Consider the following 24,759-nt stretch of genomic DNA (forward strand, 5'->3'; position numbering starts at 1 on the left):
TAAAGTAATTTTATAATACTTGGCTTAATTTGAAATCATTAATTTCCAAAATATGTTAAAAGATATATTGAATGTTGTAGGATATAATTATACAGTAAAATAGGCTTTTATTTTAACTCTTTAGATGGAGTTCAGGTTTTAAATTATAATCAGCATTGGATCTCATGTAAGATATAGTTTTATGCTTGGTATAAGTTTAATGTCTGTAAAATAGATATAGATATTTCTAAAATATTATTTTTTGTTGATCCAACTGCATTTTTCTAATATATCCCACTCTGGACTTTTTTTTTTTTAACATCTTTATTGGAGTATAATTGCTTTACAGTGTTGTGTTAGTTTCTGCTGTATTGACTTTCTAATATAGATACTATCCTTCCTTGAAGTCTGAATATCTACTTTCACATCAATTCTATATATTTAATCAGATCCCCCAAATTCACTTTTCATTCAAGGTATTCCTTTTATTCAAAAATAAAATGAGACATTTGGAGTAAAATTAAAGTTCTAGAAGAATAAGATCTGAAGTTGCTTCGAAAATAACTGACATAAGGAGTGATCAATAACCGAGTATAACAGAAAGAATCTATTATCTGTATTTTAATTTTTAAAATACAATATTTAATAATAAAATATATAATACTATAAATTTATAGCAAGTATATTATATATTTAGATTATATATTATAGCTAACAAAAACCTTACTAGTCATCAGGTTGTTTTCCCCACAAAATTATTTTTAAAAACATCCATGGGTTACGTTTTTCCATCGTAAGCTGGCAGCTGCCAACACTGAAAGTTATCTTCCAGTATTTTCTGTTGACAACGAGCTCAGTGAGGTTTTAGAGACATCTAACTGAGGACAAATTTTAAATGTTTACATAAAGCACATTTAAAGCAGGAAATATATTAATAAATAAAGCTAAGTTATATAATGAACTCCTACTTATTAATAGACTCTAAGGCGAAGGAGCACTTCCATCCTGTTCTCTGTGCTAATTCTAACCTCTGTGACCCGGCAAAAGACGTTCATGGAAGGCCGGTTCTTAGGTTCCTCACCCTTGATGGTGGCAGGGCACCTCCAGTGAGTAGGCACTGAGGGGCACGGGCTGTTCTCTTGAAATTCAGCCCCGCTGAGGATTCTGCTTCCTTGATAAGCCCTGTGTATAGATGAGAACACAGCTCTTCAAAAACGGACCCTGAGAATCATGAATAGATACAGACAACCCAGCTCCTTAAGATAGGATGTGATGAGGCAATGGCCGTTGAGATGGATGGGCTCATAGATGGGCAGACAAACCAGTGACTGACACAGCTGACCAGAGAGCTCTGAACTACCTGAGGATCGAACGTCTCGGAAGACCTGAGACCTAAGTCAACGCGAGAGTCCTCTAGAGATGCTTGCCATTCTGTGAGCACCTCTGCTTCAGATCATACTACGTTCCAACCTCCTGATCCTGACTTCCTACCATTTTGTTTCTCTTTAATCCTCCCTAATCCGTATTGTTTGATCCTACGACTGCCTGAACCATGGTGTTCATTACATACCAGTTGTGCTGGTTCAAAACAGAGCTGATTGGTGTTTAATTATTGTATTTAATTTGTTAGAAACACACTAATCATCTATCATCATTTTTGATACTTTTTTCTTTGGGAGACAAAAGCAATGTTTTCTTACAAGGTTAAACTGTCTTTTATGCTAAGGTTCCTCTGAGAGTTGTTTGCAACAAAAAGAGAACATTCTGTTGCACATGATATTTATAAAATAATCTTAGAAGGTTAAAAGACCATAAGTTAAAATAATGTGTTTTCTTTCATCTGTAGGCTTAAATCCAAAGATATATTTATTGTGTCCAGCATAATGAAAATAGAGAAATTATTTTTGATCAATTTTGTATGACTTAAAATAATGTTTAGTGGCCTTAATATTAACCATAAAGTATTAAAATATATTCTAGAATTATTAATATGTTGTTCTAAAGAAAAGATATTTTAAATTAACTTTTTTCATGATAAAAGTAAAGAATAAGGAAACAATGTGGTATTTGAAGACATGATTGAAATTGAGGGTTCCCTATGAATTAGCCCCAACAAAAGGAAAAATTGTAGGATTTAAAAAATTTTCATAATAAATAGAAAGACTATATTAAAATAAGTGTTGTTAAAATTTATTTTAACAACAAGAAGTTTTTCCTTGTTAGAAGCATTCTCCTTGCCACCTGGGCTTAAACCCCTGCAACATCTTTTTAAATTTATTTATTATGTTGTGTTTGATACATACGAAGAATATATGTCATAAATAACACTTCAGTACTAATGCATACAAACAAAATGAACGTCATGAACCAACCTCCCGTGTTAAGAGTTAGAAAAACATTATTATTCAAACTCTCACCTCTACTGTATTCTTCTTTCCTTCCATACTCTTGGCATCCCTGTCCCTGAGGCAGCCGTTGTTCTTGTGTGTTGATAGTTTCCTAACATTGTTTTCAGTACAGCTTCATCACGTGTATGTTCTCTAAGCAACATACTCTTTCCTTTTGCTTGTTTTTTAATTTTATAAATATGATTACATATTATAGGTAATCTGTTATTTGCATTTTCACTTACATTCTATTTGTAATATTCACCCATTGTCGTGTGTAGCTCTGGTTTATTCATTTTGCTGGATATAATATCCCATTGTATGACCAGCAGTCAGTTAATTGTGATGGAAACCTGAGCCATCTCTAGTTATGTAGTTTTTAAAAAGCTACGATGTATATTCTTGAACATGTCCCTGGAGTACACATGAAGAGTTTTCTCTATAAAACGTTGGGACATAGCTCATGAAAATGTCCAGCTTCTCTAGGTAAAGCCAGATTAATTTACAGTGGGGTTTTACAACTTTACACTCACATCAGTAGTGTGTAAGAGCACCATCCTTGCCAACATTTGGTACTGTCAGACGTCTACATTTCTGCAGATAGAGTGATTGTAAAATGATATTGCATTTTCTGAAGAGTGATAAAGTAGGATACTTTTTCATATGTTTACCATTAAAATGTTGCCTCTTATGAAGTTCCTGTTCATGTTGCTTCCTCATTTTTCTGTTGGGTTGTTTATCTTTATTTATTGGTGTGCTTTACAAAATCTGGATACTATTCTTTCGTTAATTACCTATATTGTGAATCTCCCCTTCCAGGTTTTGATTTATCTTTTCATTAGCTCTGTGGTGTCTTTTGATAAATGAAGGTTCTTAATTATATTTTATCTAATTTATCAACCTTTTCAAGTTAGTGCCCTTTGAGTTATGTTTAAGAAATCCTTCCTTACCTTGAAGTAGAAACGCCATCTCCCAGGGAATTCCCTGGTGGTTCAGTGGTTAGGACTCAGCACTCTCACTGCCGTGGCCTGGGTTCGATCCCCGGTCAGGGAACTAAGATCCCGCATAATGTGCGGCCAAAAAAAAAAAAAAGCCATCTCCCATATTTTAAAAAATTTTGTCTTTCACATTTGGTCTCTAATCCAGTAAGCATTATTTTTAAAATGATCCTTTGTTGAGAGGTAATTTCCGTTCCATGCAATTCACCCATTTAAAGTGTACAGTTAGGTGAGTCTTAGTCTGTTCGCGGAGTTGTGCAGCCATCGCCCATCAGTCTTAGAGCATTTTATCACCTCCTCTCAAAACACTGATAGCCGTTAACAGTTACTCTCCGTTTGCCCCAAACATTCCAGCCCCAGGTATCCACTAATCTATTGATAAATCCTCTCTCTGGATTTACCTGTTCTGGCTAGTTCATATGGTGGAATCATGCCACATGTGGTCTTCTGTGACTGGCAATTTTATTCAGTATGTTTGCAAGGTTCATATATGTTGTTGTGTGTTTTAGTTCTCAGTTTCTTTTAATTGTTGAATAATATTCTGTTGTTTGTATAGACTAGACTTTATCTGTCCATCCGTTGATGGACATTTTGGTGGTTTCTCCTTTTTGGCTGTTATGAATGACGCTGCTTTGCACACTCTGTGCACGTTTCTGTGGGGATGTGTTTTGTTTCTCTTGGACACGTAGCTAGGAATGGAGGGGGTTTATTTTCGTCTATTGTGTAAGATGAGGATATGATTTCTTTTTTTCCCATTTGAATCACTTATGATCTCAGCACCGTTTTGAGACTAGTTCATTACTTGCCTACTGAGCTGCAACGCCAGCCCTGCCCCACGGGAGCTCGTTTCTGGGCTCCCCGGTCTCTGTGATAACACGACACTGTTCATTTCAGTAACATTATTCTAGGTCCTGATATCAGGGTGGAATGCCACAGCACCTGTTCTTCTTTAGGAACAGCATGGTACTGTGTTCATTCCTGTACATTTTAGATCCCACTTGCCAAGTTTTTGGAAAGCTTTTGTTGAAACTTCAGTTGGATTTGCATTGATGCTGTAGATCACTTCGGGGAGAGCCGATGGAGAGACTTTTCATCACTGCGATGTACCTGTCGGGTATTTAGAGCTTCTTTAATGTTGTTCAAAAAGGGTTATAGTTTTTTCTTCAGAGTTTTGCACATCATTTGGTAGATATATCTGAGAAACTTATATTTGTTATACGTAGCTATAAACGGTGTTTTATAATTTTTTCGGGTGTATAAAAATTACAAATGATTTTTAAACATTGGTCTTTGATTCAGATACCTTTGTAAACGCTCTTATTATTTCTAGTAACTTGTGCATTGATTTTACTTTTTCTCAATAGACAATTACAACATCCATGATTAAAGACAGTTTTGTTTTCATATTTTTTTTCTTGTCTTGCACTTATGAATACAAGCAGTGGTAGCAGGCATTCTTTGCTTCTTCCTGGTTTTAAAAGAGCTATTTTGAAACTTCACAATAAAGAATGAATAAAATTTGCTGAGCTTTTGGTAAATACTTTTATCTGGTTAAGAATGGTCTCTTCTATTCCTATTTTACTAAGAGTTTCTATGGTGGAATTTTATCAAATGTTTTTCTGTGTATTGAGATAATAATAAGACTTTTTCTTTTAATACATAAATGGAATAAATCATATTATAGGTTATTGTCTAACATTAAACCAACATTATGTACCATCCAATTTTTTCATGATGTAATGTCATTGGATTCAATTTGCTAATAATTGTTGAGAGAGATTGACCTGAGATTTTTCTTTTTTGGACGTGTTTTTCATTGATGTTGTGCTAGTCTCATAATTTGAGTTGCTGAATAAACCTTCTTTTTCTATTCTCTGAAAGAATTAGTGTGCGAGTGAGGTATTTGTTTCTTGATTATTCGGTGGAACTGGCCAATAAAGCCATCTGGGCTTGATATTTTATTTCTGGAAAGATTTTTGACTACTGTTTAAATTTTTTTAGTGGTTATAGGATGATTCACATTTTGCAGTTTTTTCTAGTCAGTTTTGGAAAAATTTTATAGTTTAGGAATTTTTCCTTTTCATCTAAATCTGATATTTATTGGCATTTATAGAATTTTATAAGTGTTATACTGCCCTTGCATTCTCTGCAACTTGCTGTTTACATATTTTATTTTTATGCATTACTGGACTTGATTTGCTAATAATTTATTTGAGATTTTTATGTCTGGTTCATGACTGAGTTGGCCTGTAATTTTTATTTCTCTTCCTATTCCTGTCATCCTTTGGTATCAATATTATGACTTCTGAAATAGTTTCAGTGTATATTTCTCATTTTCTATTCTCTGGAAAAGTTTGTAAACGATTAGAATGATCTACCTCCTGGGTTATTTTTCTAGAACTCACCTACAAAATTATCTGAGCTTAGTTTTCTTAGTGTGAGAGATTCTTAACTGTTCTTTCAATTTTTTTAATTGGATTGTTTTAGTTGATTGTTTCTTCATTCTTTATTTTCTAGGAATCTGTTTCACCTAGGATCTCCAATTATTGGCATAATATTGTTATGGTATCACCTTATTATCTTTTTGATCTGTGATGGATCCCGTACTATGTTGTTCTTAAATTTTAATATTAGTTATTATCTCTTTTTTCTAGATAATATTGCCATACTTTATTTTTATCTCTCATATTTGTTTATTTGTGCCTTCTTTCCTGTTTCCTTCATCAGTCTTACCGGAAATAGTTCTATCTTGCTAATTCCTTAAATTGGCTGCCTATTTCGCTAATAATTCACCTTTTAAAAATAAGTAGCACGTTAAGGCCACCTATTTCCTTCACTTTAGTTTCATCCTTCAGGATTTGATAAGGCATATTTTCATTATCAGTCATTTCTCAGAATTTAAATGTTATGAATTTATTTGATTAGGAAATGTGTTAACACCAATCAGAATTTAAAAGTCATAAAAGTAGAGTGAAATATCTCCCATGTGCCCCTGTCAGCACTAACCCCCTCATTCCCAATTAAAACAGCACAGATGTAAAAAGTGTGTGTGTCTTCTTCCAGAGATTATTTCTAAGTACATTTAATTTTTATCTTAACTTCATTTTGAAGCATGAGTTATTTAAGGTGTATATTTTAAACTTCGAAGTATATGGGATATTATTTTGGTTTTGTTGTTGCTATTTTTGTCATGGTTCTTAATTTAGTTGCAATCTTGTTAAAGAATATCTTTGATACCACCAATTTCTTGCAACATGTTGACACCTGAATTTGGCATGTGTTTGTGTGTGTGTATGATGAACTCTTTTACTGGAATGTTGGATTTGACCATTTTCCCCTGTAGTTCTGTTAAATTTGTTGTATATATTTTAAGGTTGTTTTATCACATGTGTACAAACTTAGATGTGTCTCTCTGGTGAATGACATTAAAAAATAATTTAGTGATACTCTATTTTGAGACTACCTTTCATTAATAATTTACGGGTATAACTTTTTTCATCCCTTTGGTTTCAATTTCATGTCTTCATTGTTCTCATAAAAAACATAGATGAATTTTATGTTAAAAAATTTAAACTATTACACTCTTTTAATTATGGTCCATTTACATGTATTGTGATTTTTGATATACCATCTTACTTTTTTCATCTTTCCCACTTTCTTCTATGTTTCTTTTTGCCCCAGTTTTTAAAATAGACTATTTTAAAAACAGTTTTATATTTATGGAGAAAATGAGAGGATAAGGTATAGAGAACTCCCGTTTATCCCACACCCAGTTTCCCCTTATTAACATCTTACATTAGGACGGTACGCTGCTTACAACTTTGCAGCATCATTAACTAAAATCCATACCTTATTCAGATTTCCTTAGCTTTTACCTAATGCGTTTTGTCTGTTCCAAGATTCTACCCAGAACATCAAATTAATTTTAGTTATCATATCTCCCTAGTCTCCTCTTCACTGTGATTGTCAGATTTCCCTTATTTTTGATGGTCTTCTGATGATCAGAATTTGTAAAATGCCCTTCTATAGTAATGTGGAATTCTTTTGCAAGGAAGATATGTCTCTTCTCCCTTATTATTAATGAAATCATTATATCAGTATGTACTCATAGATATTTATTTCACCTTGGGACAGAATCCGATGCTAGTTTCTCACATTGTTCCGACTTTGGGCTTTGGGCTCTGTCAGTGTGCACTTCTAGGACAGCAGGGTGTTCCAGGCTCAGCTCAGGTATTTTCTGCCCATTTGCCCAAGGACCACTGGTTCCTTTCACTGGAGGATGGTATGAGAAACCAAAATCTGGGACTTGGTGTGCTTATTGCTACTGGGATGTCACTTACTGAGTGTAATCTGTTTTTTACCCACTTTGTCTGCTTTTAAGTTTTTCACTTTGTCTTTCATGTTCTGCCATTTCATTACCCAGTATCTAAATGTGGATTTCTTTTCTTTCCTTCTTTCCTGTTCTTTTTCTTATTTTCTATTTTTCCGTCTTGCTTGATATTTATCCTGCTCACTATTTCTGTGGAGTCTTGCTTTTCCTCAGTTCTGGCAGGTTCTCGGTCGCCATCTTTTCCTGTCTGCCCTGTCTTCCCTTCCCTCTCCTCTCCTGCTGGAACTCTAGGCATATGTCAGCCTTACTTTCTATTCTGTAACTTTAAACATCTCACTATTGTTTTTCTGATATTATTGTGCTGTATTGTGGGTAGTTTATTAAGGTCTCCTGTTTCACTGCTTCTCACTTCTGCTCTGTTCAAGCTGCCTTCACTCATCCATTCTATCTCTTATACAAAATTTTTATTTGGTTCTTTCTCAAAGCTTGGAATTTTTGTTTAATCTCTTCTGGTTTACTCATTTTGTGACTCCGTCCTTTGTTTCTTTAAACACTTAACACATGTTTATTTTATATTATTTTTCTGATAATTCCCGTATCTGACGGACTTGCTTGTGGGAATGTTTCTGCTGACTCTTACCAATGGTGTTTTTTGGAGGAACTTAGTAATTTTTTATTAGGAGCTCATATTTGGTTTATCTTAATTTGTGGAAACCTGGAGACATTAAAATGAAGAAGCTTTTCCCCAGAGGGAACTTGTTTTAGCTTCAGGTGCAAGCTGATAGCACTACAGACCTGAAGCCACTTCTGTCCTGCTCCAGGCTCCCCACCTTGGTCGGTGGTGTCATGTTCAGCTCACACATCGCTTTCCCTTGAAGCAGCAAAGTAGACGAGGACATTTTCCCTCAAAGATACCTGGCCTTTGATTGTGCTTACTGCTTATTACCCTGTTTCTGGCACGTGCAGTTTTACATGTATGTGGTTTTTGTTGTTTTGTTTTTCCCTTTGAATGTTTCTCTTACTTCCAGTGAGCAAAGAAAGAAGCATTGAGTTTTATACAGGATCTAGATGCTTCATCTCATGAGGGTGTATCTAGTCTGGCAAACTACTTGAAACATCCCCCGTCACCAGCATGCCTCACTCCTCCTTGCCTTCAACATGCACTTAGCTGCTTAGTTCTCTGAATTCTGCCTCTAAGACTGCATTCCCGTCTGTTCCACTTTTTCCCCACTGCTGGCCTTCTTGCCTGAGTGTGCCGAGTCATTGTGTAAACTGCCTCTGGGTTCATCTTTCCTGGTACAAATGCAGTGGCATCGCTTGGCTCCCTGGCCCCCCTTCCCTCTCCAGCAGCCAAGTTAAATCTCGTCGCTGCTTCTTCAGTTCCTGAAATCCAACCCATGTAGCTTAACGTTTGAAATCCTTCAATAACCTCACCAAGTTTCTCTTTTCTGAGTTTCCCTTCTTCCTCTTTAATGCTCTGTTTTTCTTCTTACATGTGGCTCATTCTTTCTGCCTGAAATGTCCTGTGTCTATCCCTGTCCCCAGATGGTGCTAATTTCTCTCTTAAGGTCCATCTCAGATGCATTCAGTTTTATTCAGTCTTCCAGAATCCTTCCAAGCTCAAAGTAGCTCCTCCCTCTTTTGACCTCTTATGGCCCTTTGTCTTCATGCCTTGTGTGTGTGTGTGTGTGTGTGTGTGTGTGTGTGTGTACATGTATGTGTAGCTTATGTATTATAGTCTAAAGTATTTTAGGGAAGATTTTTTTTGGAAGTCATTTATCACAGTGGCTTCCACATCATAGATCCTAATAAATAGTGAATTATACATAACTATAAATGAAAGAGAGGCACAAACAAAATATTTCAGCTTGTGGTGAAGATTACCCATAAACTTTCTATGAATGTACAAAGGTGACCTCATATATCAATAAGTTGTTAATGTGTCTTTATTCCCAAAGTGCCTGTAGAATAATTTTTCAATTTTGAAAATAATCTAAATGATTATTTCTTAACCATGAACATGTCCTCAACTTAAATACATTTTGCTTTCATAAAGTGCATTTAAAGTTTTTGTTTGGGATGATAATCCTGGCATCCATAATCCTTTATAAGACGTTTCAACCTCTTCTTTTCTAGGACTTGTCAGATTCAGGGTGGCTTAAAGAATCATTAACTTTCTAAGGAAACTGGTTTATATTGTTGGGGGGGGTTTTGTAATAATTTTTTAATCATGTTAAAATACACATAATGTAAAATTTGCCACCTTAACCATTTTCAAGTGTACAGGTCAGTGATACTAAACACATGCACCTTGTTGTGCAACCACCACCACCACCCATCACATAACTCTTTTCATCTTATAAAACTGAAACTCAGGGCTTCCCTGGTGGCGCAGCGGTTGAGAGTCCGCCTGCCGATGCAGGGCACACGGGTTCGTGCCCCGGTCCGGGAGGATCCCACGTGCCGCGGAGCGGCTGGGCCCGTGAGCCATGGCCGCTGCGCCTGCGTGTCCGGAGCCTGTGCTCCGCAACGGGAGAGGCCCCAACAGTGAGAGGCCCGTGTACCGCAAAAAACCAAACCAAAACAAAACAAAAACTGAAACTCTGTACCCATTAAACAATAACTCTCTTTTCTTCCCACCCCCCAGCCCCTGACAATCACCGTATACTTTCTATCTGTATGATTTTGACTAAGTACCTCATACAAGGAGAATCATACAGCATTTGTCTTTTGGTGACTTGCTTATTTTACTTAGCATAATGTCTTCAAGATTCATATATATTGTAGCATATTGCAGGATTTCCTTCCTTTTTAAGGTTGAATAATATCCCACGTTTTGCTTGTCCATTTATCCGTCAATGGACTTTTGGCTTGCTTCCACGTTTTCTGGTCTATATGTTTTTAAACTGCTAATTGAGAGTCAGCTTGACTAAAAGTTGTCCTGACGGTTTGTCTCTTAGAGACACAAGCTTTATTAGATTTTGAATTTTGGGAATAAATCTGCTCTTTCATATCAGTCACGTAGATGCAGTTTTATAGCTTTACTATTTATAATATTGAAGAAATGACACATCTATTCCAAATCCATCTTGGCAGTCTCATCACTCTAGCTATCAGCACATGCTAATGACTAAAATATTAAATACCTAAGGGAAGCCTTTGGCATCAGGTTTTTTCATTTAATGTTTATTTTTCCATAATTAGTTGATACATTTTTCAGCATGATTTTTCTATTTGAAAATCACCATTGGATTGAAGCCAGTTCATATCAGTGTTGCCAGCAATTTAAAATGTCTTCCTCTAAGTTACCATTACATACCTAGTCAACTGATAAAAATACACAGAATGGTGAAGTGCAGCCCTGGAAGGGTGTGGAGGAACAAGTACACATATATGTGTTGTTCACATTGGAAGTGGGTTCAGTGTTTTTGCAGAGCAATTTGGCAAAAAAGTTAAAAAGTTATTCTTAGAGTTTCTCCAAATAATTTTAGAGGACTGCTGTGAGCCTAAAAGCCTAATATTGTAGGCTTTTATAACCTAAAAGCAAAATATTGTGATTCATTCCCTGATGTCGCCTATGTAATAATAATTGGAAATAAGGCAGATATTCAAGAATAATATGATTAAGTAAATTATGATACACTGTAATGATGAAACACCAAACAGCCACTAAAAATACCAAATACACTCATGAATGAGACTAAAGATAAACAATTAGTTGTGGGGAAAGGTAGGACGGCATCTACTCGGTGATTATACCATTAAAGATAGTTTTACGTACAGTGACAAACACTGAAATTCAGTTTGCAGTGGTGTCAGTGCCTGTGGAAAACTAACTTTGTTTGTTCTTTTTATTTTTTGTAAAGATTTAATAACCTTGTGGCTTTTGGATGTTAACTTTGTATTAATCATAGTGAAGGTTAACGATTAGAAGTGCACAGTAAGAATAAGTGAATAAAATACATACTATACCGCTTATGAATATCCTTCTTCATGGGAAACTCTTGCTACTTTGACACAGTGTAGTATTGTGATAAAAAGCAAAGGTTTTCAAATCAGATTGAACTTGGACAAAGTCTTTCCGCGTCTCTTTTTCTCAGACCCCGTGACGTAGTTTGTCCGGGATGCTACAACAAGACACCGCACACTGGGTGGCTTATAGAAAACAGACATTTGTCACAGCTCTGGGTGCTGGAAGTCGAGGTCAAAGCAGCAGCATGGTCGCGTTCTGAGGGACATCCTCCTGGTTTGCAGCAGTGCCTTCTCACTGTGTGCTCACGGTGGAGGGCAAGGGAGCTCTCGGGGGTCTCTTTTATAAAGGCCCTAGTCCCATTTCATAAGGGCATTAATCACCTCCTAGGGGCCTCACCTCCTAGAACCATCAGCCTGGGCATTAGATTCTCAGCTTGTGAATTCTGTGGGGACACTGGCATTCAGAGCGTAGTACTCTGTTACCCCCATGCCGTCACTTCCTCTGTCCTCCACAGATCTCAACTTCTCTCTCATAGTTCCTGTGTCATGACCTTTTCCTGGTGCCTCTGGGAGAGTTCTTCCATCTGATCATATGTACAGCATACAGTTCTCTTCTCTGGCTGTAGCTGACCTTTTCTTTCTCCCATCATTTCCACTTCTTCATTCTTTTCTGACTTCTTATTTCTGCTTCGTGTCTCTAATTTCTTTGCTCACCCTTTTCAGTATATTTTTATGCATATATACTCACATATATATATTTATTTTGCTTTTAAAAAATACTTATCCACCTGTTGCAGTTATACTGCTGCAGATAACGTATGCCATTCGTTGTTGTTGCTTCTCGATAGCAGCTTTGCTCCTCAGGGAGCCTGAATTTGGCCAGTGAGCTTGTATTCCCCAGGGACTATCAGATAGTCTAGACGGTCACTTCTCCTGAAAGAGCAAAAGGCCAGGCTTCAGCTCCCGACCTGCTGGATGAGCTCCTAGAAGGAGGAGAAAGAGGTTAAGGACCCTCAGCCAGAGCACCTCATTGGTGCACCTCCCCACTCACAACTCCTCCACCGGGAAAATCTGCTGCCCAGGAGCTCACCTTAACCTCCTGGGCAAGATGGCAGTAGGAGGACGCAGTTTTCTAAGGTCGAATGTCATTAGTTCTGGAAGCTGGAGGGGACAGTGCAGAGCGTGAGTGCCCAAGAAGCTCCGTGAGTGAGCACCTGCTTTCTCCAGCTCCTCTCGCCCCAGCAAGGCATCTGCTTGCCTTGACAAGACTCAGGGCAACACCATGTTGGGTTCTTGTTTCCAACACGGCAGTGGGACAGATGAGATTGTCCCAGGGCTGAGCAGGGGGAGGCGGGAGCAGAGAGCAAAGCTTGCTTCCCATCCTGCTTCTTTCAGCTTACGGGTTCCGGGTTTTCCTCCCGGACCGCAACCCCTTCCCCTCCACAGACGCGTGGTCTGCAGTTCAGGACAGCCTTTGTCCTCCCCAGGACCTCCTTGGAGTTTGTTTTTCTGTTGTTTTTATTGTTGTGGTGGTTGTTATTATTAATATCTCAGATTCATGCCTCCTGTGGTTTCTCCATGGTTGATTCTGGGAAACAGAGTCAGCAGCCCATCCTATTCTGCCGTATCGATATCACTGAGTGTTTTTTAAAGGATTATTTTTTGTCCCCTAAAAACATAACTGTTGTCACTACCTAAGCCTATCTGCTCTTAGAAGATTTCTCTTCTGTTTCAGAACGTGATTAAATTGACCGTCTCTTCTCTTACTACGCCCAAATATTGTGTTCAAAGGGGAGGAGTCTTAAAACAAGGAGTAGAAAGCAAGAGACTTTGTTTTCAGGATAGTTGGTTTAGAGCTGTGTACCAATATCCAGGTATCAATACATCCATGAAACAGGGGAGCAAATGCACTTAAAAAGCCTTTTATATGAAGTCCTCTTACACTCTTCCCAGGGATCATCTATTTCGAATCAGCTTTTTAAGGATAGAAATGGAGCACCTGTCACCTCCAGCTCCCAGTCTCAGATTCGTTATCATTCAGCCGTTTCTCCTTCTCCAGCATAAATGTGTTTGACCAGCCATCTGTCGTTCCTGTCTCTTGTGATCTAGTGTCGAGAGGGGGCAGGGCCAGTAGCTGAAATAGTATGAACTAACCCCAAGCCAAGATGAAGGAAACTTTGGATTTTAACAGTGTCCATCATATTGGCTTATTTAGCATCTGTCACCTTCAGTGAAGTAATCGGCATCAGGTGCCAGGTGCGGTCAGTACTCAGAGTGCTGTTTAGCTTTGAGGAAGGCTAGCAGTTATTACTTAGCTCACAGAAATGGTTAGCGTTCAAAATAAGTGAGTGCAGGATGTTTATGGAAAATGGGGTAATCTCATAGTGTAGGTATTTTGATTTTTAAAGCAATTTCTCAGCATTTGCCTTTGTATCCTGTTCCCATCATCCCAATGTAACTTTTGTCCTTACTGTCACTTTCGGGTCTTCTAGTTCCCGGTCAAGGAATTGCTGGTTTATACAGTGCTTGTTGAAGTACGTAGTACCTAAAACAGTTATCACTGTGTTTCAGAAAATGCTGCATTCTTAGCTAATGCAGAGACAATAATAATAATAATAACAACAACAGCAAGTCCCCTTAGCCTGAACTAACTGTTCATCTGAGAGCATGGCATGCTAGGTTCCCTGATCTACTTTCCCTCTGAAAACAACTAAAAAGGCTAAATACAATTTTCTTTTTAAAGAACATCTTTTTGAGTGTATTCACAAGCTGTTAAGTTAGGTAGGATACTCAGATATCAACATCTAAATGAAAACAGAAACCCAGAGGTGTAAGCAGAGCACTGAGGCAGCTCTCACCTTGAGGACCTTTTCTAAAACTGAGTGAACTTGAACTTCAGTTTGGGGCCTCTTATTGGGCACAGGGGAAAAACAAAGTCCAGGGTTTGCTTAAGGTAGAAGATCTAGGCTACTATTGTGCATAAAGCTGGGACACCAAGGGCCACACCCACCATGTGCACGTGAACTAGAAACAACCTTAACGTTGAGTGGGGTGCCCCTGAAAATTCATAACCGTAAGCCAGTGCTCGTGGATGTGTGATGCCTGAATTCGCACTGTCACCGTGTCCTGGAAAACGAGTCTGAGAACTCACTCTAAAGTCGTCCAGACATGCTGACATCTCCAGGGCCCTCTCAGAGTCACATGATTGCCAGAGAACCACTTTCAATTCCAACAGATAGGAACTTGCACTTAAAAAGAACAACAATGGGGCTTCCCTGGTGGCGCAGTGGTTGAGAGTCCGCCTGCCGATGCAGGGGACACGGGTTCGTGCCCCGGTCCGGGAAGATTCCACATGCTGCGGAGCAGCTGGGCCCGTGAGCCATGGCCGCTGAGCCTGCGCGTCCGGAGCCTGTGCTCCGCAACGGGAGAGGCCACAGCAGTGAGAGGCCCGCGTACCGCAAAAAAAAAAAAAAAAAAAAAAAAAGAACAACAATGCAAAACGGTAGGAGAAAAAACAAAGTACCATGAACCAGGGTCTTAAAAGTTTTTGAACAGCAGAACGAGACCTGCAAAGGCTTGAGATGCTGGAATTATCAGCCACAGAATAGAAAATAGTCATAGTTAGTATATGATGCAAACTTAGAGATTTTAAAGGAATTGAAAACACTAAAATGGCAAGGGCGTTTAAAAATTACCATGCGTATTTGTAAAAGAATAAACTCCTAAAAATAAAACAACTGAAATTCAGAATCTGAATGGATTTGAGAGCAGATTACACACAGAAAATGTCTAGAACGTAGGTGAGAGGACAAGATGCAAAATATGAAAGAGAGGTTAGATGAAATGAAAGAATGGGAAGATCTATGTACATCGTGTGAGTTCATAAAGAGTGGAGATAGAATGGAACAGAGACGTTAAATTAATAGGTTAAGCCTGAGAGTCATGCAGTCGTTATAAAAAACAGATCCAGGGAGGAGCATGTCCCAATCAGAATGAATAAAAACGTATCTACACTTAGAGAAATTAAAAAATTGAAGAATACAAAACACGAAGAGAAGATCTTAAAAGCAGCCAGAGAGAGAAAAAAAAAATTACCTTCCAATGAATAGCAGCTGACTTTTCAACAACACCCCTAAAAATATTTTCAGATTAGTGAAAACTGAGAGTGCTTGGCACTAAACTTCTTTAAAGAACTTAAAGGATGCGCTTGGGGCTAAAGGAAAATGCTTGTATGGAAGGTCAGAGTTGCAAGAAGGAATGAGGAGACAAGACGGGGAAATATATGGATATATCTAAGCAGCTACTGAATAATTAGCAATTTTGAGTTGATAAAAACGAAATAAACTGAAAATAACAACTCTAGCTTATAAATATGGGAGACTGCTACAGGACTTAAAATGTCCTAAGTTTCTTTTGTTGTTTAAGAGCATATAAAAAATAATTAACTTTAAAATTTGATAAGTGAAACATGGGTGTTGAGGCCTCTTACTGTGAGCACTAAAGAAAATACAGTGTGTCACTTCCAAACCAGAGAGGAGAAGAGAGTTGAAGGAGGAAAACATTTATTCATTCAGAATAAAAGAAGGAAAAGGGGGGAGAAAAGCAAAACATGCAGAGCATAGGGCAAATAGCACAAAATAAGAGACAAAATAAAGGCAAATATGTTAGCATGTACAAACTAATGGACTACATTGGAATAAATGCCCCATTTTTTTTTTAACATCTTAATTGGAGTATAATTGCTTTACAATGGTGTGTTAGTTTCTGCTGTATAACAAAGTGAATCAGCTATACATATACATATATCCCCATATCTCCTCCCTCTTGCATCTCCCTCCCACCCTCCCTATCCCACCCCTCTAGGTGGACACAAAGCCACCGAGCTGATCTCCCTGTGCTATGCGGCTGCTTCCCACTAGCTAACTATTTTACACTTGGTAGTGTATATATGTCAATGCTACTCTCTCACTTCGTCCCAGCTTACCTTTCCCTCGCTGTGTCCTCACATCCATTCTCTACGTCTGCGTCTTTATTCCTGTCCTTCCCCTAGGTTCTTCAGAACCTTTTTTTTTTTTTTTAGCTTCCATATATATGTGTTAGCATACGGTATTTGTTTTTCTCTTTCTGACTTACTTCACTCTCTATGACAGACCCTAGGTCCATCCGCCTCACTACAGATAACTCAATTTTGTTTCTTTTTATGGCTGAGTAATATTCCATTGTATATATGTGCCACATCTTTATCCATTCATCTGTTGATGGACACCTAGGTTGCTTCCATGTCCTGGCTATTGTAAATAGAGCTGCAATGAGCATTGTGGTACATGACTCTTTTTGAATCATGGTTTTCTCAGGGTGTATATGCCCAGTAGTGGGATTGCTGGGTCAGATGGTAGTTCTACTTTTAGTTTTCTAAGGAGCCTCCATACTCTTCTCCATGGTGGCTGTATCAATTCACATTCCCACCAGCAGTGCAAGAGTGTTCCCTTTACTCCACACCCTCTCCAGCATTTATTCTCTGCAGATTTTTTTGATGATGGCCATTCTGACTGGTGTGAGGTGATACCTCATTGTAGTTTTGATTTGCATTTCTCTAATGATTAGTGATGTTGAGCGTCCTTTCATGTGTTTGTTGGCAGTCTGTGTATCTTCTTTGGAGAAATGTCTGTTTAGGTCTTCTGCCCATTTGGGGATTGGGTGGTTTGTTTTTTTGATATTGAGCTGCATGAGCTGCTTGTAAATTTTGGAGATTAATCCTTTGTCAGTTGCTTCGTTTGCAAATATTTTCTCCCATTTTGAGGGTTGTCTTTTCGTCTTGTTTATGGTTTCCTCTGCTGTGCAAAAGCTTTTACGTTGCATTAAGTCCCACTTGTTTATTTTTGTTTTTATTTCCGTTTCTCCAGGAGGTGAGTCAAAAAGGATCTTGCTGTGATTTATGTCATAGAGTGTTCTGCCTCTAAGAGTTTTATAGTGTCTGGCCTTACATTTAGGTCTTTAATCCATTTGGAGTTTATTTTTGTGTATGGTGTTAAAGAGTGTTCTAATTTCATTCTTTTACATGTAGCTGTCCAGTTCTCTCAGCACCACTTATTGAAGTCTTTTCTCCATTGTATATTCTTGCCTCCTTTATCAAAGGTAAAGTGACCATATGTGCGTGGGTTTATCTCTGGGCTTTCTATCCTGTTCCATTGATCTGTATTTCTGTTTTTGTGCCAGTACCATACTGCCTTGATTACTGTAGCTTTGTAGTATAGTCTGAAGTCAGGGAGTCTGATTCCTCCAGCTCCGTTTTTCTTTCTCAAGATTGCTTTGGCTATTTGGAGTCTTTTGTGTTTCCATACGAATTGTGAAATTTTTTGTTCTAATTCTGTGAAAAATGCCATTGGTAGTTTGATAGGGGTTGCACTGAATCTGTAGATTGCTTTGGACAGTATAGTCATTTTCACAGTGTTGACTCTTTCAATCCAAGAACATGATATATCTCTCCATCTGTTTGTATCATCTTTAATTTCTTTCATCAGTGTCTTATAGTTTTCTGCATACAGGTCTTTTGTCTCCTTACGTAGGTTTATTCCTAGGTATTTTATTCTTTTTGTTGCAATGGTAAATAAGAGTGTTTCCTTAATTTCTCTTTCAGATTTTTCATCATTAGTGTATAGGAATGCAAGAGATTTCTGTGTAAATGCCCCCTTTAAAAGACAAACTTTGATGAGATTTTTAAAAGAAGTTTCCAAAGTATATGCTATTTATAAGATATATAGCTAAAACTTGAGGGTACAAAAAGGTTTAAAAGCGTGGATAAAAATATACCACACAGGCTTCCCTGGTGGTGCAGTGGTTGAGAGTCTGCCTGCCGATGCAGGGGACACGGGTTCGTGCCCCGGTCCGGGAAGATCCCACATGCCGCGGAGCGGCTGGGCCCGTGAGCCATGGCTGCTGAACCTGCGCGTCCGGAGCCTGTGCTCTGCAACGGGAGAGGCCACAACAGTGAGAGGCCCGCGTACTGCAAAGAAAAAAAAAAAATTGTACAACTGGCCATCAAGCAATCTCAAAAATTTTCTGGCCATCAAGCAATCTCAAAAATTTTCAAAGAAGTAACGTAGTATAGAGTACATTCTCTGGCCACAATGCACTTAGAAGTGAATAACAAAAAGACAGTCATTAAACTTCACATCCTAAATTGGTTGTTGTCCCCCTAAAATTTCATATCCACCCAGAAGCTGGGAGTGTGACCCTGTTTGGAAATAGGGTCTTTGCAGATGTAATCAAGTTAAATGAGGTCATGCTCGATTAGGAGGAGCCCTAAGTCCAAGGTGACCATTGTCCTTATAAGAAGAGGGAAATTTGGACACAGAGATACAGACACACAAGCACAGCCACGAGGAGATGGGGGCAGAGGCTGGAGCGACGCATCGAGAAGGCAAGGATGGCAAGCAGCCACCGAAAGCTGGGGGAGACTCTGCCTCAGAGCCTCCAGAAGGAGCCTGCCCTGCCAGCACCTTGCTCTCAGACTTGCAGCCTCTAGAACTCTGAGAGAATAAACGTCGTCTTAAGCCACCCAGCTTTTCGTACTTTGTTGGGACGGCTCTAGGAAACTAGTATACCCCATAGGTTTGGGAATTAAGAAACATACTTCTAAGTAGATCATAAGTCAAAGAAAAAAATAAAAATGGAAGTTCAAAATGTTTTGAATTAAATGGTAATGAAAATGTCATGTATCTAAACCTAAGAGATTAAACTTAAGCAATGGTAGAGCGGTATTTATAGTCTTAAGTTTATATAAATCAGGAAAGAAGAAAGGATAAAAATAAATGAGTTAAATATCCAAGATAAGGAGTTAGAAGAATAAAAAACCCAAGAATGTAGAATGAGGGACATAACAAACATAAGAGCAGAAATCAATGAAATAAAAACAAAAAATACAGTAGCAAGTACTAGACGAACCTTAGAAACATAATGTTGCCTATTTGAAGAAGCAAGCTGCAGAAGAGTACATGTAATGTTCCATTTACATAGGTGTTTGAAACAAGGAAAACTAAATGTGATGTATGTGGCAAACGATTTTAGGTAGGATCTCTGTCTGAGCTAGAAGGGGTGGCATGGGATTGGAGAAGGAGGGAAGCAGGAGGAAGGAAGCAGTGAACTTCCTTTGTTTGGTAGCCTCTTGCAGTTCTTCTTTTACGGCTCTCCTAGTCATATCCTCTGACCATTTTCCCATTTTTAAAAACAAGGTTATTGCTGACATGGAGGCACAAGTCCACAAGTTGAGAGAAGAGCTGATCAGCGTGAACTCCCAGCGGAAGCAGCAGCTGGTGGAGCTCGGTCTTCTTCGTGAAGAGGAGAAGCAAAGGACTGCTCGGGACCATGAGGCTGCCGTCAACAAACTGAAGGCTGAGTCAGAAAAGATGAAAATAGAGCTGAAAAAGACTCATGCCGCTGAGACAGAGATGACGCTGGAAAAGGTAAGATGCCCACCTGGATGTGTTATAGACAGTCGAGACCCGTGTTTGCAATCCACTGATGCCACCGTTATATTTAATCTCGAAGAGGTGGTGGACTTAGAATTAGTCTCCAGTTGATAAACCATTCAAATGAGCAATCTAAGTGTCTTGCTGTATGTCTCAGGGAGTTTCCTGACTTTTCCCTTGACTTTTGTGGAAGGGATTGTATGGAATATCCCTTCCATAGTTATTAAACATACACTGTGAGAAAAGTGTTATAATATTATCAAATATTATACTGATTAGGAGTATTGGGGTTGTAACCTTGAGTTTTTCCTAAGGTAAGACTAGGTTTCAGATCTTCCTTATGTTGTCTAATGGTCATTTCTAGACTTTACAGTTTTTTATGTGTCCCATAGATGATGACATATTTTCCCAGATTGATATTTCAAATGAAGAACTTTCTTTAGAATTACACATTTTTGAAATATATGTCAATATAATGTTTACACATTTTGAGTTGACTTATATTCCAGAGACAGCCACAAATATTTGTTCTTCTGGTGTTCTGGAAAAGTGTAAATATTTTAATCAGGTAGTAAAAGCGAATTGCTATTAATCATCACAACTGTCAACTGCCCCTTGAGTTCTTTAAGACCAACCTCTATCCTGGGATCAAGACACTGGGAAAGGGTAATTTAAGAATCTTCTGATTTTATTTTTTTCCTACCTCTTCTTGATCTTTAAATGGGAAGCCTTCATAGAGCATACCATGGCATTCCAGGTGCTGCTCTACTAATTTTACCTGGATCGTGGCCCTAAGGTGCTCACTTTGCATCAGTACCGTCATTTACCTGAGGGTCAGATTTCAGCAGACTGGGCCCGTGGCAGCCTGGCTCTGAACCCAGAGATAAACCGGAAGAGGGCTCTGAAGAGGCAGGAGTGAAGAGGCAGGAGTGCACCTGGCTTCCTGGAGGGACCGCAAGGAGGCCAGTGTGGCTGGGAAAGACAGAGGAGGGGAGGACGAGGGGCTGAGGTCAGGGACGAGGCCTCTGGGGACGGACCGGGCTCCGTAGGGCTGTGGAGGCCACTGCAAGGGCTTGGCTTTGACCCCCATAAGTAGAGGAAGCCTGGCGTGTTTGGAGCAGAGGGCTCTCGGGCCACGCCCGCCTGCGAGGGTGAAGGTGGAAGTGGGGAGACTAGTTCAAAAGCTATTGCAGTGATTTAGACCAGAGTTGAGAGATGCTGGGCTTGGCCAGTAGCACTGAAGGTGGTACACGGGTCCAGGTGGGTTACGGTCTGATGGTCTGCAGGCAGAGCTGACGGGATCTGCTTTGGCTTCAGACGTGGGAGTGGGGGGTCGGGGGAGAGGCGGAGGGAGAGAGAACCTGTGAGTGAGTCGCCCAGCGTGATTCCAAGGCGACTTGCTGGAGCCACGAAGCGAGCGGAGTTACGTGCCCTTTGCTGTGTGTGAGAGACGGCAAGAGCTGCGCAGGCCACAGGGACACGACCTGGCTGAGGGGCCTTCGTACCCCAGTGAGGATGCTAGCAGTCATTCCATCAGAGCAGCGCGGAATCGTGCTCTTTGATGCCAAAATATACAGGGTGTCAGGAACTGGGGAATGTCCTGATACCGAGTAGTTTTCGCCCCCTGACAAGCGCACAGGAGAAGGGGAAGCTTCCCGATGGGGAAGCTGCTGGGAGCTGACACACGCCGCACCTCAGCTCTGCTCACTGCCGCCAAAAGTTCAAAGTATCTCCAAGTAAATGTGCTTAAATGGCACGGATACCAGTGCACCTCGAGTTTTTAAAACACTGGACATAGTAAAGCCAGACTTACAAAACATACAGTTTAGCCTTCATTTTCTTGAATCACGTGTTCACATTTTAAAGGTTTCTTTTTAATAGGAGATGAATTTTTCAAGGATAGATTTATATGTGTTACTAACGAATTGACAGGTTACAGATAATAAAAGAAATTTGTATTAGAAGCCATCAGTAATTTCTTTGGCAAGTATTTCTTGAATATTTTCTATATCTCAAAGGCATTATCCCAGGGACTTTGGGGCTACACAGAAAAAGGGAAAAAAAGGCACTGTCCTTAAGGAGATTATAAAACAGTAGTGGCTGCAGGACACACACACGCACACAGATAACTGTAATGCAAGGTAGAGTGTGAACTGGGGGGAAATGGTTTTCTATTAAGAAAATCAGGGGAAATTACCTGGAAGAGATGGATGTCACTTGAACTGGACACGGGTAATGTGTAGGATTTTCTAGTGGGTTCTAAGCCACAGGAATGACAACAGCAAGAGCCACGTGCGTGGCATAGCGGCTACCGAGGGAGGATGGCTAGCGCCGAGCCTGGAGACGGCGGGGCCGCCGGAGGCCTCCGAAGCTGTGGTGGGGATTAGGCCTCATGGGGTAACAGTGAGGAGGTACTGAAGGTTTGTTTGTTTGTTTGTTTGTTTTTTTGCGGTACGCGGGCGTCTCACTGCTGTGGCCTCTCCCGTTGCGGAGCACAGACTCCGGACGCACAGGCTCAGCGGCCATGGCTCACGGGCCCAGCCGCTCCGCGGCATGTGGGATCTTCCCGGACCGGGGCACGAACCCGCGACAGCTGCATCGGCAGGCGGACTCTCAACCACTGCGCCACCAGGGAAGCCCAAGTACTGAGGGTTTCTAAGCCATGAAGTGTCAAGGTTCAAGCGGTTATTAGGAGAATCTTTCCAAGGTGCCGTGGAGTAGAGGTAGCTGGCAGGACTGGATTAATCCAGGTGACAGGTCCCCGAGGGCACCTCAGAGGTACGGGAATGTGGGGGGGGCCTCGTGGTGAGCACGGGCCAGAGGAGGCGTGTTTGAGAGTCAGCCCAGCCAGGGCGCCGATTAGACTTGTGAGGTGTAAACCCCGCCCTGGATGAATGGGGAATGTCACAGTCTCTGGTCCGGGGAAGAGGATGAAGTCGGTTATGAACGTCAGTTGCATTTGGACCCAGCTGTGACGTTCCCTTGCGGTCGAAGGGACGTCTGTAGGTAATCCCAGGAAGAGCAGGACCGGAGGAGTAGCCCCAGAATGGAGCCTGCGCAGGGAGAGTACAGACGGAAAACCAGCAGCTGGGGAGGGCTTCATCGGTGAAGTCGGAGAGATGGTCCAAGAAGGGCCCTTACGGTGAGAGGGACGCGAGAAAGAAGGCATTTTCATGGGAAGGAAGGAGGAGAGTATTTGGAAGGAGGCTTGCCAAGAACGCGACAGAAGACCCGGAAGGATGAGGGTGAGAGAAGGGCCCCAGGATTGGAAACCGAGAATCGCTGATGAGCCTGGACGGATCGCTGCAGGTGGCGGTGTGGCCGCAGCACGGCTGCAGGGGTCAGGGAGGGGGGAGCGAGGGGCTGGAGATGAGGGGAAGCCTGACGCTCCAGGGAGGTGTCACCCGGAGAGCAGCGGGAGTTACGGAGGGCGCTTAGGTGGAAACACCTGGAAGTGCCTGGAAGAGGGAGAGAGAGACGAGAGACCCGCGCACCACTGCGGCTTGTGACCCGAGCGGCGAGGGCGTGAGCGCGGCAGGCAGGGCTCTGCTCCTGGGACCCGCGTCGCTCTCCCTGCCTGGGGTGCTCTCCCTGCCTGGGGTGCTCTCGCGCACGTTCTCCTATAGTCGTCCTCCCGCTTGTCCCCCGCTCTCCTTGCAGCCCCACCTCTAGCTGATGTCCTGTCCTCCTCCCTCCTCAGCACCTCCCGAGGTCTTCACAGTTCGTCTCACTCTCTGAATACATCTTCATTTTTTTACTTATTTGCAACGCCCACCCCCCATTAGACCATAACCTCATTAGCAGGACTTTGTCTATCGTTCATTTCTGTACTGCCAGTGTCTAGAAAACTTGGCCCATGGTGGGTGCTCACCTGTGTATGTTAAGCAGGGGATGGCAGGAGCCGTGACTTTCTAGGGGGAAGAAGGAAGGAGAGAATTGGGAAGGATACAAAGGAGTCTGACGAGACTCGAGAAGAGCTTCTGTCTGATGCCATCTGGATCCTTAGTAAAGTGTCACCGCAGTCTGTGCAGTCTGAGGAATTTCAAGACGAGTGGGGCCCCTGGGCTGCAGGCTGAGCAGATGCTTGGGATGCAGCTGAAGGAAGGGGATGGAGGGAATGTGCACGGGTAGGATTGGGGTTCTGCAGGGAGAGAACAGAGCATGGCGGGGTGAGTCTGGAAGAATGGAATGCCCTGAACTGAACTGAGAACACAAGTGATACAGGAAGATAGAAGCGGGCTTTAAGTGGAGTGATTTTAGCTGACGTGGATAATGAATTAGAATGCAGGCACTTGGTGGCATCAGGAGGGCCTGGGGGACAGGAGGAGAGCATTAAGTTGCCATGTTAGTGCCATGAGTTCCAGAGTCCGTATGATAAAATACAAGTGCTCTGCTCTTGATGCGAAGAGCAATTTGCATTTCCCATTGATGTATATTTTTCCTTAGCTAGTTGAAGGAGTTCCCCACGCAGTGAGAACGGTGCTGTGAGTTCCCTGAAACAGTCCTTGAGAAATACTCGTTTCCAAAGCTTCAGGATCACGCATGGTGCCTCGTACAAAGTAGGCATTCGTACATGTTAAGTGAATAAACGAATGATGATGAACTTAGAAATTCAGTTCTGCGGT

At 40.7% G+C, this 24,759-nt stretch overlaps 1 protein-coding gene and 1 non-coding gene across 22 annotated transcripts in view; both read left to right on the forward strand.

The window, feature by feature from the left end:
* CEP112 (centrosomal protein 112) overlaps positions 1–24,759 on the forward strand; it is a 475,621-nt gene that overhangs the window by 244,164 nt on the left and 206,698 nt on the right. For all 21 annotated transcript variants that reach the window (XR_009560193.2, XM_070044585.1, XM_060289906.2 and 18 more), the window contains one exon: positions 19,898–20,128. Coding sequence is in view for 20 of the 21 variants with exons in the window: in XM_070044585.1 (XP_069900686.1) it covers positions 19,898–20,128 (231 nt within the window). In the remaining variant the exon portion in view is untranslated. The remainder of the gene's footprint in view (positions 1–19,897; positions 20,129–24,759) is intronic.
* On the forward strand, positions 3,348–3,419 carry TRNAE-CUC (transfer RNA glutamic acid (anticodon CUC)). The gene has a single exon. It is a non-coding gene; the product is annotated as a tRNA-Glu (tRNA).

This window comes from Globicephala melas, chromosome 20, assembly GCF_963455315.2.
Source record: "Globicephala melas chromosome 20, mGloMel1.2, whole genome shotgun sequence".
NCBI classification, from domain to species: Eukaryota; Metazoa; Chordata; class Mammalia; order Artiodactyla; family Delphinidae; genus Globicephala; species Globicephala melas.